Source organism: Gopherus flavomarginatus, chromosome 22 (genome assembly GCF_025201925.1).
Source record: "Gopherus flavomarginatus isolate rGopFla2 chromosome 22, rGopFla2.mat.asm, whole genome shotgun sequence".
Classification (NCBI taxonomy): domain Eukaryota; kingdom Metazoa; phylum Chordata; order Testudines; family Testudinidae; genus Gopherus; species Gopherus flavomarginatus.
This window is the reverse complement of record NC_066638.1, coordinates 10,109,728-10,133,998: the sequence shown is the minus strand read 5'-3', so window position 1 is coordinate 10,133,998 and position 24,271 is coordinate 10,109,728. Positions and strand designations below refer to the sequence as shown.

At 42.7% G+C, this 24,271-nt stretch overlaps 1 protein-coding gene and 1 long non-coding RNA gene across 2 annotated transcripts; both read right to left on the bottom strand.

Annotated features, from left to right (window-relative positions):
* Window positions 1-12,567: 12,567 nt before the first annotated feature.
* Window positions 12,568-17,243, bottom strand: LOC127039001 (uncharacterized). Its single transcript, XR_007770850.1, has 2 exons — window positions 13,541-17,243; window positions 12,568-13,448 (listed from the first exon to the last, which is right to left on the bottom strand). It is a non-coding gene; the product is annotated as an uncharacterized LOC127039001 (long non-coding RNA).
* Window positions 17,244-19,652: 2,409 nt separating this feature from the next.
* HMGN2 (high mobility group nucleosomal binding domain 2) lies at window positions 19,653-24,271 on the bottom strand. Its single transcript, XM_050932074.1, has 6 exons — window positions 24,014-24,271; window positions 22,728-22,772; window positions 22,151-22,180; window positions 21,826-21,876; window positions 21,066-21,161; window positions 19,653-20,546 (listed from the first exon to the last, which is right to left on the bottom strand). Exons 1-6 carry the CDS (start codon window positions 24,026-24,028, stop codon window positions 20,511-20,513), a joined length of 273 nt encoding a protein of 90 aa, XP_050788031.1. The 5' UTR covers window positions 24,029-24,271; the 3' UTR covers window positions 19,653-20,510.

The following is a 24,271-nucleotide window of genomic DNA, read 5'->3' as shown; positions in this document are numbered from 1 at the left end:
TGCCAACATCAGGTCCCACGCCGGTGCCGGCGTAGACGCCTGGTGTAGCATCTGCACCGGGGTCTTCATCAAAGGTGCAGCCAGCACCGTAGCAGCAACCTGAGCTGCCGACGTCTCTGGTGCCGAAGGCGTTGTCTAGGGCGGCGCCGCGGTCAGTGCCAATGTTGGGGATGGTGCCATGGCCGATGGCATTGATGCCAGAAGTAATGGCTTGGTTGCTCGTCGTGGCAGAACAAACATTGCAGACACCACTGATGCAGCTCTTGAGCGGGATCCTTGGCTCTGACCCTGGCCTTGATGGAAAGCTAACGGAATCCAAAAGGGCCACTGAGCTGGGTTCTGCCATTGTGTGGGCCACTGCATTGGGAGGGACCCCCTATGGTGCCTTGAACTTGACCTTCTGCTTCTACTATAGTCAGAGGTTAGACGAAGGTTTCTGACCATTAGGGGAGTGAAGTTCTGGAATAGCCTTCCGAGGGAAGTAGTAGGGGCAAAAGACTTTCCTGGCTTTAAGACAAAGCTTGATAAGTATATGGAGGGGATGTTATGATAGGATCGTTAATTTGGGCAATTGATCTTGAATTACCACCAGACAGGTCTGCTCAATGGTCTGCGGCGAGATGTTGCATGCGATGGGTACTGAGTTGCTGCGGAGAATTCCTTCTTGGGTGCTAGCTGGTGACTCTTGCCCACATGCTCAGGGTTTAGCTGATCGCCATATTTGGGGTCGGGAAGGAATTTTCCTCCAGGGTGGATTGGCAGGTGCCCTGGAGGTTTTTCGCCTTCCCCTGCAGCGTGGGGCACGGGTCGCTTGCTGGTGGTGTCTCTGCAGCTTGAGGTCTTCAAACCATTTTTGAGGATTTCAATAACTCGGTCCTGGGATAGGGGTTGTTATAAAATTGGATGGGTGGGGTTCTGTGGCCTGCCTTGTGCAGGAGGTCAGACTAGATGATCAGATTGGTCCCTTCTGACCTATGAGTCTATGAGTCTATGAGAGTGGTACGAGTCCAACTCTGACTCTGACGTTTCAGAATAAGAGGACCAGGCCGGCGCTACACCTCTCAGCGTAGAGTGTCGGTAGCCTGGGGACTGACTGCACTCCCTGGATGGAGGTGCTGGCATCGGGGGGTGCTGAGGTGATAGGGATTGGCATGACATCATTGCCGGCTTTCCCTTTAACTGAACGGGGTGCCGGGATGGAGCCTATGGTGCTGATGCATCCTCTCTCCCTTGGGGGCGAGACCGTAAGTCTCAGCAGGTCCTGCGCTGCTCAAAAGCCTCCAGAGTGGATGGGAGTGACAGGTGCTTTGAAGGGTTCAGCGAGTGTGATGGGCCCAGACTCGACTGCTTCACTTGGGCAGAAGTCAACGTAGCCCCACTCTGAGCCTCGGCCCAACTGAGGTGCCACTGATGGCTGGTCCCTGGATCTTTCCAAGGGGGATCGTTGTCTTTCCGTCTTCTTCTTCTGTGCTGGTGATTGGGACCAGTGCTGAAGGCTGGAGTGCCCCTTAGAGGGCTCCATGACGGTGCTGAGCCTCCTTGGCAGTGTCTTTCTTCGACACCGGATCTCTCAAAGATGGTGCTGGAGCACTCCGTGCCAAAGAAGACATACTGGGAGTGGGATATCTGGTGCCTGGGTCCAACTGAGGTTGGAGAGCTGCTTCCATGAAGAGGATTTTAAGCTGCTGCTCCCTCTCTTTAAGAGTTCTTGGCTGGAATTCCTGACAGATCCTGCAGTGGTCTTTTTGGTGACCCTCACCCAGACACTGTAAACAGGAGGTGTGAGGGTCACTTTAAGGCATGTGCTTCGCACAGTCCTAGCAAGTCCCGGGGATCGCGGCATGTCCCGGTGACAAATAAGGGGGGGGAGAAAAACAAGGGGGAGAACCACCCATAACTGAAACTTATAAGTGAATGAACTACGCTATACTAACCAACTAGAACTATCTATCTACAGCGAAAACTGGAAGTACTGCTAAGCCGCTTGCCAAAGCAAGAGCAAGGGGAAGTTCCAGCTACCGTCACTGGTGGTAAGGAAGAACTGAGGGGGTGGCAGATCGGTAGGGCCCTTTATTGGGTGCCCAGGCCAACCCCATGGATGCTGATGGGGGAAAAATCTTCCCGCTATTGTGCACACACACATCTGATTGGAATTGACATGAACAAGCACTCGAAGAAGAACCTTTCACCATTGTGTGCCTGTTCAAAGGTATCCAAGGTCAGCCATGACTGGAAATAGTTATCAGACAGCCATTCAATGGCCCCTGTGAAATCAGTGGGTGGATCTCTTAAGTTTCTAATGGACAAGTTCTGCTTGCAAAACCACGACCACTTTTGGCACTCCGACTTTGTCTACACTGGAACTTCGTCCACAAATTTTTTGTTGTTCAGGGATGTTAAAAAACCACACTCCTGAATGACAAAAGCTTTACTGACGAAAAGCGCCAGTGTGAACAATGCTTTGTTGGCAGGAGCGCTCTCCTTCCAAAACTACCGCCACTCGTGGGGTGTGGAAGCTTCTTGTCAGTATGAGAGCTTTCTCCTGCCAACAAACAACAGCTACACTGTGCACAGCTGTAGCAGCAGAGCCATGTCACTAAAATCTGTGTGGTGTTGACAAAGCCTAATTAACCAATGGCAGTCTCAGCAGAGGCAAAGGTGGGCATGGAAATAGGCACGCTTGGGCATTGCCACATATATAAGGCTGGCACTATACCAGGACTTTAGAAATTCACTTAAGAAAAAAAGTTTAGTAATGGAAAGTGAACCCCAGGCAGGGTAAATCTCCAGTTTGAGACAAATTGGTGGAATGGAGCAGTGGAAACTTGGATAAGTGAATCAAGATGGTCTCAGTCTTGCAGTCTGCACCATCACCCACTTCAACAGCTTGAGATCTGCCTTTGTGCGGGATGGAGATTGTCTCTCAGATCGAGAAGAGTTGCAACAGGAATGCAGAACCACAGTGTTTTTGTGGGGATACCACTGTAAAGTTTCCTGTTTGTGAGGAGAGGCTGATATTACAACCTACATAAGCAAAACTGTGTGTGTGAGGATTACTGATGCGGGATGTGCCCAGACCCCATGGGCATGACTGCACAGAAGCCCAGGGCAAAGAAGTATCTGTTCTGCCTGCATGTGTATCCGGTTGTGTAATGAAGTGAGCTACCTGTTCAGTGTTCAGACTGCAATTGCTCCATATCTGGGCTGGAATCCAATGCCTTAGGGAATAAACCATCCCACTGTTCCCTGCTCCAGTGCACACAGGCAGTGTGCGCACAAACCTGGTGCTGAGCGTAAACATTGTGTGGTAAGGAACTTGATGACATTGGGGCTTTTTACCTTCAAGATCTGAGTCGCGGCAACCCCTGTTGTTAGCAGGGCATTATGTAAATCAGATCTATTTCAGTGCGTCATAACCGAAGCATTCATGTCATGGCCCCTAAGAATTCTGCTGCACACCTTGTCCCGAACAACTTCAAATGAAGCATAGACTGAACAGGGACACTGGATTTACGGCTTATTACAACAATCCGTAACCCACTAACCCTGTCCTTTTGTGCTATGCCTGCAGAGGTGTTAATGGGCCACTCCACCTTGAATAGTCCATTACAGTATGTGCTAACTGCTTATGCTAAACAATCTGTTCCACCTTGCATTTAGCTGAGATGCTCTGAGTATCTTTCCCAGACCTCAAGAGCTCTGTGTGGTTCAAAAGTTGGCCCAGTAAAAGATATTACCTCACCCATCTTGTCCCTATTTATTTTTCATTTAATTTTAACAGTTTATAAATTCATTGCAGTCTTGAAGACCTTCTAGGAGCCGAAATCCTAAAACAGCTTTCAGGAAACGGTCTGTTTTGAACTAGGCCATGCTGGATCGTCACATAGTTTAATTTTAATTGCAAGTGCCTGGGGGCATAACTGCATTTTCTCCTACACTTTGACTTTGCTTGGGGAAGAAGCTAGTTTTCAGGAAGTTCAAAGCAGATTGGTGCACACATACACAAAAGTAAGTATATTTTCTGACAGACACTGAGTTTTAAATAGGCTTGGCAGAATTCCTTTTTATAAAATTTTCAATGAATAATATAAATGGTTATTTTTAAGCTTTTTAAAATACTTCTATTTATTTCAATTTTCACAGCTGTAGGATATTATGGGGGGTCAGACAATAGTTATTTAATGATGGTAGACATTGAGATTAAAAAAAATTAAAGCTGTATAACTGTAAAAACACAAATTTTCAACATTACATGTCAAAATATACAAAGTAAATATCCTTAAATCAAACTCTAATAAGTTCTCAAGCAGCATTTTTCTTACTTTGCCTATCTATAAATTTTGATTATTGATGGAAATATTTTTTCGTTAGGGTGTGTGTATAGTGAAATCAATGTTTACAAATAAAAATCTAAGCCTTTCACTTATCAGAAAACTTGATTCAATAAGAATTTAATGTGGCTTATGAACTGGGACAACATCCTAGATCCTGCAGTGCATTTATATTGTGAAAGAAGCTGGAGAAAAAGCAAATGCACACAAAATATTTGGGGTGGGCTGGTTGGGTAGAAAAGTGAGAGATCACAATAATGAGTGGAGGAAGCTTGCAGTGAAGTGAGGTTTAGATAATGTGATTTATACTATAACCTCAATTTCATGATTTAGCCATACTGACAAAATAATTTTACACTAATGAAAGCGGGATAATATTAGGCTTGCAGATACCAATTTAAATTTAGCTCTGAAATAAGGAATCCCCTGCTAATTGAGGACAGATAAGGATGACAAGGGTTCTCAGGTTGGACCCAGATCTCTAGGATAGCTCTGATAGCAGCTGTAACAACTCTTCAAGAAGGTTGATCCAATGCTTCAGGTTCTAGCCTAGGCCTTGGGATACCTGGATTCAATTACTTACTCCACCACAGACTTCCTGTGTGAACTTATAAACCTGAATGAAGGTCTTGCACTTCCCTACTTCACATGTGTGTTGTGAGGATAAATTAAGATTACAACGTGCTCAGATCTTGTGGCAAAGATAGCTATATAAGTACCTTAGATAGAGAGACCACCAGGCTCTTAAGGGAGCCTCATGTCGCTTAAGTGACCAGTTGCATGATTCTGCTCTTTTCAGGCTGGAAGAACATCAGCACAATGGGAAATATTAGAGCATTCCAGAGAATTCCCTTTCTCCATCCTAAAAGAACACACGTTAGTTTTTGTTATTAAAATGGTTTGGAAACACCTGGTTGTCAGTGTCCCAGCTTGTGACACATACAGTAGTTCCAAGTACAGTATTGATTTTATGTTTGCTGGTGGTGCCACCACATGGTGAAGTGGGGAATCGTCTCTTAATCATAATACAACCCTGCATCTTGTGGAACTGGCCTGAGCTTGCCAAACACAGTGCTACCCTGGCAGTATGCTTCAAACCTGACTTGCAGGGATGCCCACACTTTTAGGGGTGAGTGGTGTTCATTGAGTCCCTATGGCCCATTCAAGTCTGGGCCTCTGTGAAGAGGCTAAACAAGTGACAGGGACACTTGTGCATTAAGGCTGAGACCCAACAAAATCATTTCACATAGGCCACTGAAGAGTAAATACAATTTTAAAATCTTTGGTATTATCTCCACTTTAGAGAGGGAAAAATTGAGGCAGAGGTTAAATTAATTGCTGAAGGACCCAAATGCAGTTGGTGCTAGGGCTGGGTTTACAAGCCATGGGATTACCATCCTTAGGCTTAGATCACATTCATCTGCACCAGCATTAAGCACCAAGAGATGCCATGTTGTTAGAATAATGGCCTCTCCTATGCCTATCTCTTACTATCTGTATCAGTGGAGCTAGACTAGTAATTCTTGCCTAAAGGTAACTGCTGTCTTGTCTCATCTGTGACCATTGTGCTGTATCCCTCTTGTACAAGAGGGGCACAGCACAGTGAAAATGACTAGAAGAATTTAGATCTGAAAACTGTTGCTCCAGGGAAAATTTCAGTTAGAAACCCAAAGATAAACTGAGTAAGATCAGTTGAATAGTGGAAGATGCTGTAACTGTAGGTGACAAAATCATCATTTAGAAGGGGAAATCAGCCCTAAAGTCTGGTTTTAAAGGACTAGTCAGATGGCGAAAAGCCTTCCGGAACCCTGACTTAGTAGAAGTTAGAGAAAGAAAAGACCTATTAGGTCATATTGATGCCATCCCCCAGGTATTGCAAGACTGTTTCTTATGCTGTTTTCTAGTGCTTTCTCCAGTTTAATTTTAAGAATCCAAAATAATAAGGTTTCTATTATTTCCATTTGAATAGATCTCACCAACAGGAAGTTTTTTTGTCCTATTCAGCCTAATTTTTCTTCCTTATTCCATCATGTTGCTCCCAGTTATACCACTTTTGAGCACCCTAAATAATTCCTCATAGCCAGAAGTCAATACAAGACAGCACCAGGCTCACTTATTACCTTGCCCCTCAGTTCAGGCAAGAGACCTTCCACACTCATGCTTACTAAAGTTTTTTTTCCATATAGACCCAGATCCACACAGGGGCTTAGGCATCTAAGTCTCAGTTTTAGACACCACTGAGATCCACAAAACCCCTACTTGGCTGCTGCCTAACTCTCTAGATGCCTAAATTCATTTGGAGCCTAAATTTCTGCTGTAAAAGTTTCATAGGCCCCTTAGTTTCTGCCTCTGGGCAAGTGCACTGCTGCCTCCCTCTAGGCATCTGGTCGCTTAAGCCCTGGTGAGGGTAGTCAACGGGCAGACTGTGGGCCAAATCTGAACCGCCAGAGGCTTTTGACTGGACTGTGAAACTGCTGGGGGGCTGTGGGCAGTTAGTTCTGGGGTGGGGGAGGTCTAGTGCAAGTAGAAGAGTGACTGGCTGTGTGCTGGTGGGCTTGGGGGAGCTGGTGCCCAAGGCTGACTTATAACGGGGGAGCAGGAGGGAAAAGTGTCCCCTCCTGCCCTGCCTAAATGGAACCATGCTGGGTGCACTGGGGCCTCAACCCCTGCTGGGCAAGCCGGGCAGGACTCCATTTAGGGAGGGGAGGACACTTGTCCCCCCATGAGTTGAGTCATCCTCAGGTGCCTGCAGTGGCTCCTGCTATGAACCCCATGGGGGTGGGGCTCCATTTTAGGGAGGGTGGGGAGGTACCTGCCACCCTGAGTTATGTGTCAGCCCTGGGCACCAGCTCCCCAAAACTCACCACCATGCAGCCAGTCACTCCTCTACCTACATTAGCTGTCCCCACCCTCACCTGCTCTCCGGAGTTTCATGGGCCAGTCAAAAGCCTCTGGCAGTCTGGATTTGGCCCATGGTTCGCCTATTGACTACTCTTGCAATAGGCCCTAGGTATATTACACAGCATTTTAGGTGTTTGTTTAACAGGGGCACTTGCGGTGTGAAAAATGTTTCTCTGCAGTCCAGACCTTGACTGTACCTTGATCAAGAAATTTGGACCTTGAGAAAAAATAATTGACTATCTCTGCCCTAGTGCGATCCACAAACCAGGTGAAGATAGGCATTTCTCCACCTACATTTCTGTCTTATAGGCATGCTCAGAGCACATCTAACTCCACACAAAACAGTGACCACTGGATTATGGGATATTCTGATGTAGGTCTCCCTCAGTCTTTCTGTTGAAGCCATGCCACTTTAATCAAATTATTAAATATTAACTGCACCAGAGAGAGATTCACTTTATAGTCCAGTGGTGACAGCACTCAGCTCCTTGCCAGGCAGAGGGGGAAACTGAACTGTTGAGGTAAGTATCAATGAGGCAACACAAGAGCCAATTAATGCTACCTAACTCTGTGGAGCAGGACTACCCATCCCTAGAGGCAGGAGTAGTTACATCTTTTGGACAGTTCAATTCTTGGCCTTTCTGCCACCAATGCAGCCACAACATATAGGGGGGACTACCTGTGCTATATTTGAAGGGGAGTTATTTCGTTGCCCAAGTAATGCATTCTGAATCTGTACAGAATGCTTTGTCCAGGTTTTCCTCAAATATTTGTATATTGTGATACTGTACAACTGAAACATTACAAAAGATGCTGGCCCTTTAAAAATAAGCCATCCCATATTTTTCATGCAGTAGTCAGTTTCCTTTAAACATAGGTGGTCCCTAATGTAATGTAATCATTTTAAAAAGGATTATGAGTGTTACCTGTCTACCACACTTATTCCCACATAACATATAAAACTGGTGATTAAAGAGCTCATGGGCAATTTGCATGATTAACTTTAACAGCAGTCCTAGACAAATACAAATCAGGGTAAGTGCATTCTGTTTATCTAAATTCCACTGCATTCTCAATTCAGTACAGTATTCTGAACTTCTGCCCTAAACTGGCATATTCCACCCAGAGCGGGCTGCAATTCCACAGTAGCCAAAGTGATTTTTGTATGTGTTATTTGTAAAGTATTTTGGGATCTTTGAGCAGGAAAAAGATATTAGAAATATGATTTCCCTAGTATAAAGTTTTTTGGGGAAAATGCATTAAAGACTATTTAAACATGTAGAGTGGATTGCTTATTGGTTTTTCATTTGCCATAACTTTCTTCCATCTCTTCAATTATTAGCATATCACATGGCATAAATCCCAGTGCAAAGCACTCAATAGATATAGCTGTGTTTTGATAGAGATCAAGCCAGTAGAAAACTGTAGGAAAACCAGGAAAAAAATTGCAGACAATTTTCCCGATGTTTTGCAGAGACTTTGTTTTATAGTGTTACAACAGATGGGGACAGTCACTCACGAACATCACACTGCTAATCATACCAGGAGATCCACAAACTGATGTCCAGTAGCCTTCTGACAAAGTTTATTGCGTTAATCTGTAACATCTAACAGGAGCATCATATGAAGGTTTTCATCTTAGGTTCAGAAGAAGCTCTTTCTAAACATCCAAGAAAGACCCTCCACTTCACCGCTATCATCGCCATATACTATACAAGAAATAAACAAAGAACTTATGACCACTAAAAGTGGTAAAGCTGCTGGAAAGGATGACATTTGTCTTGAATTCCTCAAGAATTTAGGAACAAACGGACAAGCATGGTTGATAGACCTATTTACTGCTATACATTCAACGGGAAGGATCCCCAAAAGCTGGTATGAGGAGATAATCATTACACACTTCAAATGATAATACCAGCTATTGCCCAATATCATTCTTTTCACTGGTTGGTCTCAACCCTATCTTTGAGGTCATCTTGCTGAAGGGCTGGTTTCAGACCAGGCCATAGTTGCTCTGACCAGATTCTCACCATTACTATTCATATTGAGACTGGCTTCCAGGGGAATCTAAAAACCACAACAGCAGTGATACATTTATCTGCCACTTACAATATGGTATGGAGATATGGGCTACTGCTCAAGGCATTTATGGGCATCAAGTGCTGTAGCACTATGTAATTTCTGGCCACAATGTGGAGCAACAGAAGATACTGCATGCTTCTGAATCAGCAGATCATCAAAAAACACACTCTTGGTGACAGCCTACATCAAGGATCCTCCTTTACTGTTCAACATCAACTTTAGTAACTGACCTGACACAATTTTGCATAAGTTGGTTTATGCAGACAACATCGCTCTTGTGTACGGTGACCAGATGAGACAAAGAAAATATTGGCACACATTGGGGGAGGGGGGGTCCGCCGGCAGAGCAAACAAAAACCAGTGCAGCCGGTGGAGCGAAATATCGGGACAAACTGCATCCCTAACGAAGATCGGTGGGGACACAGGACAACCACTCAAATATCGGGACGTCTGGTCACCCTACCCTTGCGGAACCAGGAAAAGGTCTAATCACTCCCTCCATTGATTTCAAGATAATGGCACAATATTTCATTACTGGAAGCTCCATCCCAACAGCCTTTCACCTAAACAACAAAGTCATCAAGAAACACTTAATGTCACCTTTTGCAGTTAGTAGGTCTGAAATGAGCCCTATCCAAAGAACTTGGACAGAAGAGCTTGACTTTTAAAGCCCATCTGGAAAAGATATGTGAAAAGGTAAAAGCAAGAATAAGCCATGTCTGAAAACTCCTGGGCACAACATGGGGTGCTGATGTGCACACACTTCAAACAGCAACTCTAGCATTGGCATACTCCGCTGCTGAATACTGCACACCAGTCTGGGTGGGCAGCTCATGTGCCAAATCTCTAGCTTAATGCCACGATGAGAATCTTAACTGGAACATTAAAATCAATGCCTGCACAAGGTTGCCCACTCTGGTACATGTACCTCCACCCAAAATCCAGAGACACACATGCAGTTTGTGAGTACAGTTGAACTGTGGCCAACCTTAACTTGCCAATTCATGAGGACCTCCAGAACATTCCAGAGACACCTGAAATCTCATAAACCTTTCTGGGATTGGGCTAAAACTATTAAAATGTCCTCATTCAATCCTGAGACAGAGTGGAAAGAATTCTGGGCTAATTCTGGGATTGTTTGTTCCAAACACACACCTGATTGCCAACCCCACAGAAGAATTTCTAGGCTACAATCCACTCTGAAAACAGTGGTCTGCATTGAACCATTTAACACTGCATGGCAGATGCTATAATCTCTTACAACTTTGGAAGATCAGAGACAATGCACAATGTGATTGCTGTCGACTACTCCTGGGGGAATTCTGTGCTAAAAAATTAAAATTTTGTGCTCGGTATTTTAAAATTCTGCATATTTTATTTCTCAAAATAACACAATATAATCATGCTAATTTCAATTATTTTGGTAATTTATTTCAAAATACCTATCAGCAAGTATGTCTGTAACAATACAGACCATAAAAAAAAGATTCAGGAAACGTTTTTGTGACAAACAGATTCCTTACTAGGCATATTAATACAGAACTTTGAGTAATTCATTTAAACTATGATTCAGAAACGTATTTCTCGCATCCCTAAGAAGCAGTGAAAAGGCTTGGGGGAGTCAGGGGTAATGGAGGAGCTGAAGATGGAAGGAGCCTGGAAGTGAATCTAGAGGGTTGTTGGGGGTGTGTGTGCAGATTGTTAGGGAGCCTTCCCCATGCAGACTCTGAGCCTCCCCAGTTCAGTCAGGCACATCTGTCCCTGTGTGTCTCTGCACCCTCCACCCCCATGTGACCCTGGAGTCCCCCTCTCATTCAGCCCCTGACTCAATACTGTCATTCCACTAGCTCCTGAGCCTGTGCCCCAAGTCTGTCCCCCCACTAGCCCTTCTGACCTGTCTGTGAGCCCCCCAGCAGCCCCATGTGCCCCGCTCTGCCTCCTACCCTGGCTAAAAGGTCAGGCTGCTGTGAAGACAGCTGGCAGCTAGCCATTACTACCAGACAGCTGTCTGTTCGGCACCACAGCGGCCTCTGATGGACGAAAGGTAGAACTGCAGCACTTCATGTGTAGAATGTATTTTTGGTGGAATTTTTTTATTCTGCTCTGGACATGAATTCTGTGTGTGTGCAGTGGTGCAGAATTCCCCCAGTAGTAAACACCAGTCACAGTTTTATGGACCACACTGTAATGCAGTGTCTCCTTTGATTGCTTGCCAGTAGCATCTCAAACTTACATCAAGCCACTCCCAAAGCTACCCACTGCCTCTCTAATCTGGATTTATTTGAAGGGTGCTTTTTTCACCTCTCTTACCATATGAAAGAAGTGACCGACATTTTGGATCACAGTCATATATATCTATCCATATCGATCACACAGCTGTAATGTTAATTGTTTAAGATTTCAGAAGCAGGTACTCTCAAGCAAAAATCAACTCAGCAGCTAGAAGCCATTCTAAATATCATTAACAAAAATTAACAAGAAAACTTGAAGATAGAACACAAGCCCAAAGTTTTTGCAAGGAGTCTTCTATATGTTTTTTTCTTAAACTACACTCTCCACTCCATTATCCAAGTCATTAACGAAAATATTAATACCAGACCTAGGACTCACCCTCTACGTTTTCCCAGTTTGACAGCAAAGCATTGACTACTCATTATGATCTTTCAGCCAGTAGTACACCTACTTTTAGTAATTTAACCCATATCACATTTCCCTAGTTTGCTTACAAGAATGTCACGTGAGACTGTGTCAAAAGCCTTAGTAAAAATCAAGATAGATCACATCTACTGCTTCCCCTCATCCACTACAACAGTAACCCTGTCAATGAAGAAAATTAGATTGGTTTGCCAAGATTTGTTCTTGAGAAATTCACGGCTAGCTATTCCTTATAAATCTATTATCCTCCAGGTGCATTAAAACCATTAATTTACCCGAAGAGAGAGAGTTAGGGTTTCTTGAAAGACAGCATTCATGTTACATTTTTATTTGGTAATTATTCTTTTATTTCAGGGGTTCTTAAACTTTTCCATAGCATGGAGAACATTCTAATATAGAGACTGTCTCAAGGATCAAATCCTTTCATTTATGATTGTGTGGACTACCTTCCCTTCCTTCCTATTTGCAATCATATGTGGCAATCACAATTGTTTACATGGAATCATAGGAAATTATTTAATGCATTTTAAGCTTGTAATGAATTTTAGCAGTTGGAAAAAAGGTAGGGTACTTATTTCAATCACTAAGACTCCATGGATCATTGTGGGAACTTCTGAACTTTTATTATTCAATGTACAAAACTGATTAACTGGACAACCTCTAAGCACACAGACTTTTAATAAAAAACACATGATAATATCATAGTAAACAGATTTCCATCCCCAAATAGGTTAATATCCTTTATGCCAGGAATGGGCAAACTTTTTGGCCTGAGGGCTGCATCTGGGTATGGAAATTGTATAGTAGGCTATGAATGCCCAGTGGAGGTGGGGGGGAGACTCTATGGGGTGTAGCACGGGGGGGCTCTATAAGAGATGTTACCGAGGTGGGTGAAAGGGGGGAACTCATGGAGTGTGGTGGTGGGGGGCTCTACAGGGGACTTCTAGGGGCCTGTGGCAGTGACACCAAGGCGGCTGTACCAGGCACTGCCATGGGCAGAGGCACCCTAGCTGGGATGGGTGTGACCCCTGGGCAGTTTTGAGGCTCTCGGGGGTGGGGCTGTAGGAGACCGGGAGGGCATTGGGCATGCTGCTGCATGGGGGTTCTGATCCCGGAAACAGTACGATGAAGTCGTGCCTGTGCAGCGTGGATCTATGTGCCAGAAGATGCTGCTCATCAAGGGAAATGGGAGTCGGGGGCTGAGGAGCGACGGACAGGTGGAGTGGGGCAAGCCCCCGACTTCACTCCCCAGTGGGAGCTCGAGGTCTGGATAAAAATGTCTGACAGGCCTGAAGCGGTCCACAGGCCGTAGTTTCCGCACCCCTGCTGTATGCAGTCCAATTCCCCTGTGTGAATATAGGAGCTTTACAACAAGACTCAACTGTAATGGAGAAAGGAATTCCAATATCAAGGATCTTCCACTAAGAATGCCCGAGTAGCCAGAGCGCAGATGTTCAAATCTCCCAGCTATCTCAATTCCTGCAACACCATTAAGTGGGGAAGAGAGACAGTCAGGCTCTCAGGTAGCAAGGAGGTGGATCATTTAGGAAATTATAACGACGACTACTCACTAGCACTCAGTAAGAAGGACGACAGGGCAGAGAAGACTCCTAACCTCCTTCCAGTGTAGGCAGTGACAAAGTACAAGGAATGAACTGCAAGCAGTGTCTAACCTGCAATGAAGGGGAACACAAAAATAAGAGCTTTGCAGCTGGCATCCATTTGAGTATCTGGTCCCTTCCAAATCCAGTCATGCTAAGGGGACCTAGTTATGCATTTGGCCTGACACAGATATAGTAAAGCGACATTGTCTTGCAGTGCAGCTGGGACCCAATTGGGCATGTCTACATAGCAGAAAAACTCGAAAACTGCTCAGCAGGAAGTCTCACAGCCCCAGCCTACAAACCTGGGTTCACGCTAGGGTGCTACAAATAGCTTGTGTAAACATTCAAGCTGGGGCTGAAGGCCAGGGAGAGGGGTAAGGGCTCTGAGTCGCCGCCATGGGCTTTATTTTTTTTTCCGCTATATACACATACCCATGGAGTCTGCAACCACAGTTGAATTTGCAATGTATTAATATTTAAGTTACCAAAATTAAACGTTTATATTAGCCCACCAATTAAAAGGGATTAGATAAATCACTTTCCTGCTTGTCTAGAGCAGAGGTTCCCAAACTTTTCTTACTATGTACCCCCTTCCAATCTACCAGCTGCTGCGTACTCCAACCCTTCTCATCACTGATACTTTGTGTGCTTAACAGTACCTGTATTTAGCCACCCATCCATATTTTACTGTTATGTACAGATACAGTTATAGTGTAACATATACCACCAAAAAAATCCTCCTAAGTTCTGAGCTCAATTAGATTGGACAGTTGCTGGGCAACTGAGCTGGTGATTGGAGTTGAGGGCTTGGTACATCAGTGTCCGTGTATTTGTATTCTCACTGGCACATCTTAAATAAACTACCATATTTTACAAAACAAATTCCTAGAGTTTTAAAGCCTATTAAGAAAATGCAATAAAATAAATAAAATCTACCATTACACAATTTCTTCCACATACCCATTTTTTCTTTCACAGTTTGGGAACCCCTGGTCTAGAGGAAACATTCCACAAGATAAGGTAGACATAGCAGAAATATACCTGTTTACATACTTTTTATATTGAAAAAGGCTATATAGTACGCTGTCAAGGGTGTAAATGTTGTTTAAGGAGCCATACTTGGGCTTCGGAGTTTTACCCTCATTACTTTTTACAGAAATATAGCAACTCTGACCATCAAGAAATATCAGTTGTCCTCAGAAGGCCTAAGAACATTATACACCTGGCTTATCATTTGAGTAGACAGACACTACATTGAAAAAAGTCCCTTCTGCACTCAGAGCATCTGTGACTGGTTCTACTGAAAGCCTGCTCCAACTCTCCTTTGCTGGAAGGGAAAGTATAACAGGCTTTTATCAAGGGAGGGAGAGGCATTTCTACAAATATTTCAGGCTCTTTCTGTATTCTCTAGCATGTATCCCAGTTAATATTTATAACAGCTCCAGTAAAATGAGAACTAGCTGTTATGGTAAAATTAACCTAAAAAACAGTAAAGACACAGAATAGAACCAAATCAGAATTGGACAACATGAACTGGATAGTGTGTGAATGTGAAATCCTATTCTGCTCATAGAGCATATAGTAAAAAACAACAGGGAATGTAATACATTGGCAAACTGCAGTTCATTATTTGAGTGCTACCTAAAGCATATGGATGCATTTCTCTTACCATACGCTACGTATAGCTAGTGTATATGGCCTGGTCTTTCCTTTTATTACTTAGACTATACAATTTTGTTAAATATATAGTAACAATGAGCAGTAACAGTTGACTAGAAGTAATTAACCCCTGTACTTTTCTAGCCCAAGTAACATCAAAAGGTAATACATCAGGTAGTTTGACTCCTACACCACTCTCTCAACACCAAATGCCTGAGATAATAAAGTTGCTATACCTTAAAAAAAAGTAAGGATTTCAAATAAAATATTAAGCTAGAACCTTCTTCTGGCCCTCCTAAGACACACAATCTCTGTTGATGCACCTGCTTGAGTCAGGACTCTTCCGTATAATGTCACTGCTCAAATATGATTGTACAATATTACAATACATAAACATGCCTCAGGAAAGTTTACAAAACAGACTTTGCTCCACTAAAGTTACTGATGCAGACAGTAACTGAATGGAATACTAAGGGAAGACTAGGTTCAAGCTGACTTGGAGCACTTTAACTAATTAAGCAGCACAATGCAAACAAACCTGATTTTAACCTTTTAAAATGCTACATTTACAATAACCACAGGAATTGTTAATGGGACACAGGGGCAAATATACCACTTAAAATTACATTAATTCATTGTTAAAAAGGTTTAAACTAAGGTTGTCAAGCAATTAAAAAAATAATCGCAATTAATCACACTGAAACAATATTTTGCCATTTATTTAAATATTTTGGATGTTTTCTACATTTTCAAACATATTGATTTCAATTATAACAGAATACAAAGTGTACAGTGCTCGCTTTATATTTATTACTACAAATATTTGCACTGTAAAAAACAAAATAGCAGTTTTCAATTCACCTAAGTACAATAGTGCAACCTCATCATGAAAGTTGAACTTACAAATGTAGAATTATGTACAAAACCCCCCTGCATTCAAAAATAAAACAATATAAAGCTTTAGAGACTACAAGTCCATTCAGTACTATTTCTTGTTCAGCCAATCACTCAAACAAGTTTGTTTACATTTGCAGGAGATAATGCTGCCTGCTTCTAGTTAACATCACCTGAAAGTGAGAACAGGTATTTGCATGGCACTTTTGTAGCCAGTGTCACCAGATGGCAGATGCGCTAAAGATTAATATGTTCCTTCATACTTCAACAACCATTCCAGAGGACGTGTTCATGCTGCTGACACGTTCTGCTTGATAACAATCCAAAGCAGAGCAGACCAATGCATCTTTATTTTCACCATCTGAGTCATAAACAATCACGGTAATTCTGTATCCAGCTTTACTGAAGGTACTTTTCATAAACAATCATGGTTTTCTTTTTTGGTTCGGGTTCTGTAGTTTCCACATCAAGAGTGTTGCTCTTTTAAGACTTCTGAAAGCATGCACCATACCTTATCCATCTCAGATTTCGGAAGGCACTTCAGATTCATAAATCTTGGGTCAAGAGCTATAGTTATCTTTAGAAAACTCACATTGGTACCTTCTTTGCATTTTGTCAAATCAGGAACAAAAGTATTCTTAAAATGAATAACATGTACTGAGTCATCATCTGAGACATGAAATATATGGCAGAATGTGGGTAAAATAGAGCCAGAGACATACAATTCTCCTGCAAGGACTTCAGTCAGAAATTTAATTAATTTTTTTAACGAGTGTCTTCAGCATGAAAGCATGTGCTCTGGAATGGTGGCCAAAGCATTAAGGGGCATACGAATGTTTAGCGTATCTGGCATGTAAGTACCTTGCAATGCTGGCTACAAAAGTGTCATGCGAACACCTGTTCTTACTTTCTGGTGACATTGTAAATAAGAAGTGGGCATTATCTCCCATAAATGTAAACAAACTTGTTTGTCTTAGCAGCTGTCTGAATGAGAAGTAGGACTTAGCAGACTTGTAGGCTCTAAAGTTTTGCATTGTTTTGAGTGCAGTTATGTAACAAAAAAACCATTTGTATGTTGCACTTCCACAATAGATTGCACTACAATACATGAGGTGAATTGAAAATTTATTGTTTTTACTGTACAAATATTTGTAATAAAAAAAATATAGTGAGCAGTGTACACTTTGTATTGTGTTGTAATTGAAACCAATATTTGAAAATGTAGAAAAACATCCAGAAATAATGAATGTCAGTTGGTATTCTGATTAACAGAGTGATTAAAGCTGCAATTAATTTTTTTAAGTTAATCTGAGTTAACTGCAATTGACAGCCCTAATTTAAAGTTGAAGAGCCTTTAAGTGTGGCTCTATGAGAAATGACTAAACAGAAGTGACGCTTTCTTACTCAACAAATCTCTCTGTGCATATTCAGTTCCTAACTTGGCAAAGTAAGCTTTTGCTTCAGTTATCTCTGCAGCCAATAAAATTCAGCTGGCAAGTCTTTTGCAGAGCCCATTAAAACATGCTAGTAGTGTTTTCACTGTAAAAATCTAGGAAGTTAAAATATTAGTTCTCTCTATTCTAATTGAAGCACCCATTGTATGTTAGACCATGACAGGGAGGGGAACTGTTAGTTTAGTACGTTCTTACAGAGGTCCAAAAATGCAGCCTGAAGCCACATGACCAAAAAAAACCAAAACACAAAACCCCTGGAGTGGAACCACTCTCTCCATGTACCAGTCCATAATGCAATCTGGGGCCAGATATGACCCAAACAACCTTGCAGTGGAGCTAACAGATGTATGTACTTGTACTGTAATGGCAAAGTGACTAAATACAGCTTTTGTTTTGTGAACAGACTACCCTCTTAGAGAGAGAGAGAGAAAATATGTGTATATATGAGGGCTGTCAAACAACTAATTGCAATTAAGTGCACAATTACAAAAATTAAACACACTGTAGCAATCAAATACCATTTATTTTAAATACTTGTGGATGTTTACTATATTTTCAAATATATTAATTTCAATTACACAGAATACAAAGCATACAGTGCTCACTATATTTATTACAAATTTTACACTGCTAAAAAATTCAGAGCTATCTATCATGAACATTGAACTTGCAAATATAGAATTATGTACCCAAAAATTGCATTAGAAATAAAACAAAAAACTTTCAATCCTACAAGTACAATCCATCCTACTACTTGGTCAACCAATCACTCAGACAAACAAGGTTAGTTACAACTTCCAGGAGATAATGCTGTCTGTTTACAATGCAACCCGAAAGAGAAGTTGTTTGCATCGCCCTATTGTAGGTGGTTTTAAGAGCTTTATGTGCCAGATGCACTAAAGATTCATGTCCTTTCACGCTTCCAGCACCATTCCAGAGGACACGCTTCCACGCTGATGGGTTCTGCTTGATAACAATCCAAAGCAGTGCGGACTGATGCATGTTGATTTTCATCATCAGAGTCAGATGCCACCAGGAGGTTGATTTTCATTTTTGGTGGCTTAGGTTCTGTAGTTTCCGCATCAGACAGTGTTGCTCCTTTAAGACTTCCAAAATCTGAGAGGGATGAGGTGTGGAGCATGCTTTTAGATGGCACTTCAGATTAATAGATCTTGGGTCAAGTGCTGTAGCTATTTTTAGAAAATTACAGAGGTATCTTATTTATGTTCTATAAAATCTGCTGTGAGGGTGTTCTTAAAATGAACACCATGTGCTAAGTCACCATATGAGACTGCTATAACATGAAATATATGGCAGAACACAGGTAAAATAGAGCCAGACATACAATTCTCCCACAAGAAGTTCAGTTAGAAATTGAACTGATGCATTTTTTTTTTTTTAAAATAGGCATCGGCAGTATGGAACCATGTGCTCTGGAATAGTGGCCAAAGCATGAAGGAGCATATGAATGTTTAGCATATCTGGCATGTAAATACCTTGCAGTGCTGGCTATAAGTGTCATGTGAATACCAGTTCTCACCTTGTGGTGACATAAATAAGAAGCAGGCAGCAGCATCTCCCATCAATGTAAACAAACTTGTCTGTCTTAGCGATTGGCAGAAGTAGTAGGACTTATAGGCTTACATAGTTTTGTTTTTGAGTGCAGTTATATAACCAAAACAAGTCTGCATTTGTAAATCACACTTTCAGGATAAAGAGATTTCACCTCAGTACTTGTTTGAGGTGAATTGAAAGATACTATTTCTTTTAGTTTCATATATTTATAATATAAAGTTGAGCACTGTGCACTTTGTATTGTGTTGTAATTGAAATTAATATTGAAAATGTAGGAAAACACCCAAAAATATTTAATAAATTTCAATTGGTATTCTATTGTAATAAGGGCACTTAATCACACTTTATTTTTTTAATCATGATTAATTTGAGTTATCACATGAGTTAACCATGATTGACAGCCCTAATAGATTGACTGACATCACTTTCGCCTTCAGACATGTTACCATGTCAAAGGTGGGAAAGGCCATAGAAAGCAAAAAAAATATTAAGAACAATCCAAGCCAAACCGTATCCAGCTTTATTAAAGGTACTTTTCATAAACAATCATGGTAATTCAGGCAGGACATGGGCTACAATCTGCAACATTTTACAACAACTTCAAACTCCCCTCCCTCCATGGACTATCAAAACGTAAAAGTTACTATATAAAACCATTGAAGAATCTTCATTTCATACTTGGACAGGGAAAAGTTTAGAGTGAGGGTGGACACTTTCACATTTAGCATGTTGTTTAACAACTTTTCACAAGCCTACCCTGACTTTTAGAGGAAAACAAAATTAAAACTGCAAAGTTTTTAATTTGAAGATCCACAATATAAAAAGGGAAATGTAACTCCTTTTAGAGCCTGCACATCCCAATTTTGACACTGGAAGTCTGGATTGCCTGACCGTGACAATGCATTAGATTTTAGAGTGATAAGTCCCAAAATGCCTTTTGCCATGTTGAAAGGAGTGATAAGCTATACGCAAATGACTAAGGGATGAGAAAACAGAGGGCATTACAAACCAGTTTTAAAAATTGGCAAGCAGGCACGTTAGGGACCTTCAATATTCACTCCAATGCATTTCACAAACCTAAATTTATATGCAGCATCAGGGAATCCCCCTCTCCTAACAAAACAAACCAAACCAAGGGGACTTGTTCTTTTTTTAAAACTGGGTTCTGAGAAATAGTGTGACTTTTTGCCCCCGTTGCTCCCCGAAAAACACAATAACGAAGCATTCTGTGTGCTAACAACATAGCTTAAAAAAAAAGTAAAACAAAATTCTGCATTGTTATAAAACTTGATAAAAAATAGTATTTCAAACTGTACAGTCACCAGAAGTACACAGTTATCAAAAATTCACACAATTCACTTGGCATCACCAGCACCTTCAGCTTTCTGTGCCTGAAAGAAAAAGGAGAAGTAGTCAGTGCACTGTGCAGATTTACACTCACTTCTCACTTTGCACAAAGCAATTCATAACAGAATCTGGAATGAAAATTATAGCCCCCAACCACTGAGGATCTCAAAAAACTGTGCTTTGTTACAGTTATCAGATCACAATATTCATTAAGTGAAATTGAGAATTAGAGGAGCCTTAGAAGCAAGCCTGAAGTTACTTTTCCATGCACCAACAGCACTAAAACAACAGTGAATGACGTAAGTGACTATTTAGCGCTGCTGCTTTCAACTAGCACCAAACAACTTTCATTTTAAGTACACATCAGTTGAGAATGGTAGGAACAAAAAAGCCCAGAGCAAACCCTTAAATGTAAGTGTGTACATGGCTTATGCCATAAACAAGTAGCCTAATCAAATCAAGTATCAGTACCTCTTTTTACAGCACAGGCCTAGACCTGCCTTTACCTAGTAACATGGAAAGCCTCCCAGTTCATTAGAGTAACTGAGGCTACTAGACTATACCTGGTCTGTTTTGGCATCTCCATTTTCTGCAGGGTTGTTTCCATCCTTGCCAGCATCAGCTTTCCCCTTCTTTCCCTTGGGTAATTTTTCACCCTTCTGCCAGATGGTGGGAAGATATTAATATTGTTAGAAGTACAAGCACCTTCTCAATACCTGACTATATACCTACAAGAGCCCCATAACTGGCATAATGGGGAAACAGTAGGCTATTTTGAATTTAGATTCAAGTAGGAGGAACAGAGCAGAGGTTCTCAAACTTTTGTACTGGTGACCCCTTTCACATAGCAAGCCTCTGAGTGCAACCCTCCAAACAAATTAAAAAACAAACAAACACTATTATAAATGCGAGAGGCAAAGCAGAGTTTGGGATGGAGACTGGCAGCTCATGACCCCCTGGGTAATAACCTGGCAACCCCCAAGAGGTTCTGACCCCCAGTTTGAGAACCCCTGGAACAGAGAAACACACACAAGCGTTTAGTTTTCAGAGAAATAAATGTACAGCTTTAATGAAAGTACTGCCTTAAAGTACTTGATCAGATCTCACACACATATTCTAAGTAACAGAAGTGACACCAACCCTTCCAAGGAGATTTAAGTACACAAGCAATATTTGCATTTAAATGCACTGACATCTGAACATTTAAGCCATGATTACCTGTTACCACCAGGCCATGTCTCAAACTAAATAGATCACAAATATACTTTGCATAGGACATTTATGATATTTTACATTAATTCACTTCCCACAGTATCAACTTACCTTTGGAGCTACCTTTTTAGGTTTAGGCTCTGGCTTCGGAGGAGCAGGTTTCTAGAAGCGAGAAAAACAACTGAAGTGTAGAACCCACAAAGGCACGAAATGACAAACACTTTAAACTGTTACATTTTTTTCCTGATGCCTTGTTTTACCACATCAGGCAGTGAGCTAATAACCTTCTCCCAACTGACCTACTAATGAGCATTCTAGAATAACACCTGATGTTACCTCCAGCAGATCTTCCGTGATAATATTAAAGACCAATATTTAAAAAAAAAAAAAAAAGTGTTTATCATGCAACATCTCATCCCAATAAGAAAATACTTACAGCAGATAACCTTGCTGATCTCCGTTGTGGCTATCAAAACAAAATTAAAATTAATGTAACTATCAAAATAGCTGAAAAGTATAAATTATCTAATTTAAAGACCTCAAAATAAGTTTGATTCAAGAGTGTAAAAGATATTAACACTGGAACATTTGACCTGCTTTCTTCCCACTACCATGCTGAATAGAACACATTGCTTAGATCAGCAGTTCTCAAACTTCTGTACTTTTACAAAGCAAGCCTGAGTGTGCCCTCCCCCACCCCCAATTATAAATTAACACATTTCCTGCTTGAGATGAAGTGGGGTTTGGGGTGGAGGCTGACAGCTCACAACCCCCTCCCCCCCATGTAATAACCTCACAACCCCAGTTTGAGAGCCCCTGGCTTAGAAGATGGGCAGTATGGGGATACAACTATTAGCTAGGTTGACAAAGGCTAATATTAAAAGACTTACAACCGAAGTCTTCCAGAGGTTAGTATAAATGCTGAATGAATTCACCAAGACTGAATTTCAAAATTACAGTTTTGATTTAAACATTTAATGTATAAAACTTCCTCAGAAGATAAATCATCTTACCTCATCCTTAACTTTGGCCTTATCGCCCTTGGAATCTCCTTCAGCCTACAATAAAAAGTATAAGTTACACCAAGAAATTAACAGTAATGAACTAAAAGGGCTGAATGAAAGATAAGACTATCGGTCCCAAGACGCTGTGCTAGTATGCAATTTTTGCCTGTTTGGTTCAGGTAGTCAGATCAAGCAAATACATTACTTGATCACTCATCCTGAGGTGTGTGTGGGGGGAAATGTGGCCTGAACTATACTTTCACCTGAGAGTCAAGTCCCAGGAGTGCTCCCCATCCTCCCTCAAGCTTGTATGTTTCACTTATTCCACCCAGCTACTGGATTGTTAGCCCTCTACACTGGCTACATGCTATTTAAGATCAGTGTTGATGCCTGGCATCCCTAGACTTGCTAAACAAAGCGGGAATAGCAGTAATTGCCAGGCCATAAGAGATTCGGCCACAGAAATGAGGGAGCCACACAATGTGCCTGGACTCTGTGGCAGCACATCTCCTAGATCCTGCAGAAAGGTGGTACCTCACTTGCCCTTAGGTGTAATGGGAGCCTCACTATTACAAAGCAGAACTTAAAAGCACTCACTGACTCCCTCCCCCCACTCTACCCGCCAGAGTTGAGGGAAGGGGATGTATACAGGTGACCTCCCCCTCCTCATCCGCCTCCAGGTTAGGAGGCTAGCCCCCACCGGAGGTGGCGAAATGTCTGCCCCCAAGATCGGCGCCTGGGCTGCCCTAAGGAGACCCTGCTCCCACTGAAAGACTCAACCAGAGCCCTAGTTTTGGCGGCAACTCGGCCTCAGAACCAGAGCGCGGCCGCTTCCCGCCCTTTCCCGCGCGCTCTCGCCTACTTGAGAGGGGACGAGCCCGCACAGCCTCCTCCCCCCGCGCGGGCACGTGCATCTAGCAGCCCTCCCGCCAAAACCAACCGGATCCAGCCGGCTCCACTCGGCCGTCCATTAATCCGAGCAGGCCCAGGCGCCACCCTGTTCATTCGGGCTCCCCCCATCCCCGACTCAGGCTGCTTCGCGCAAGGCCCTTAATCGCGCGCGACGGGTAACGGTCACGAAGTGACTCGCGCAGCCCCGCCCCTCCCCTGCGACCGTTGGGGCCTGTCCCGCGCGCCGCCTCACAACCGTTACCGCCCCAAAGGGGGGGAGGGGAGAAAGAGCAGTTGGTCCCGCCCCCTCAGCAACGGCGGGGGGGGAAGAGCAGTTTAGGCCTAGGGCCTTAGCCCGCAAACGGTAGATGGTGAAGTGGCTGCCTGTCGGCCGCGCCACGTACCTTTCTCTTGGGCATGTCTCCGGGCGGTGCGTGAGGAGCTCGGCTGGGCGGAGTGAGAGGGTCTCGCTAGGTCCGGGCCGGGCGGTGTGGGCAGGGGAGGCTCGCGTAGATCGGACGGTATGGCGGGCGTAAGCGTTACGTTCCCTGGTCTCTCTCCCGACCCCACTAATTTGAATCGGGTGTTTATAAAGTTTTATATAGAGCCGGACGCGGCCCAACCGGTTCCAGCCGGATCCCCACCGCCCCGCCCGCCCATTG

Bases quoted from the DNA above. Each gene is read 5' to 3' on its own strand.
- HMGN2 (XM_050932074.1), bottom strand. The intron at 21,162-21,825 runs GTAAGTTGATAC...ACCATCTGGCAG, and splicing joins CTAAAAAGGTAGCTCCAAAG to AAGGGTGAAAAATTACCCAA. The intron at 20,547-21,065 runs GTATAGTCTAGT...TTTTTCTTTCAG, and splicing joins GAGATGCCAAAACAGACCAG to GCACAGAAAGCTGAAGGTGC.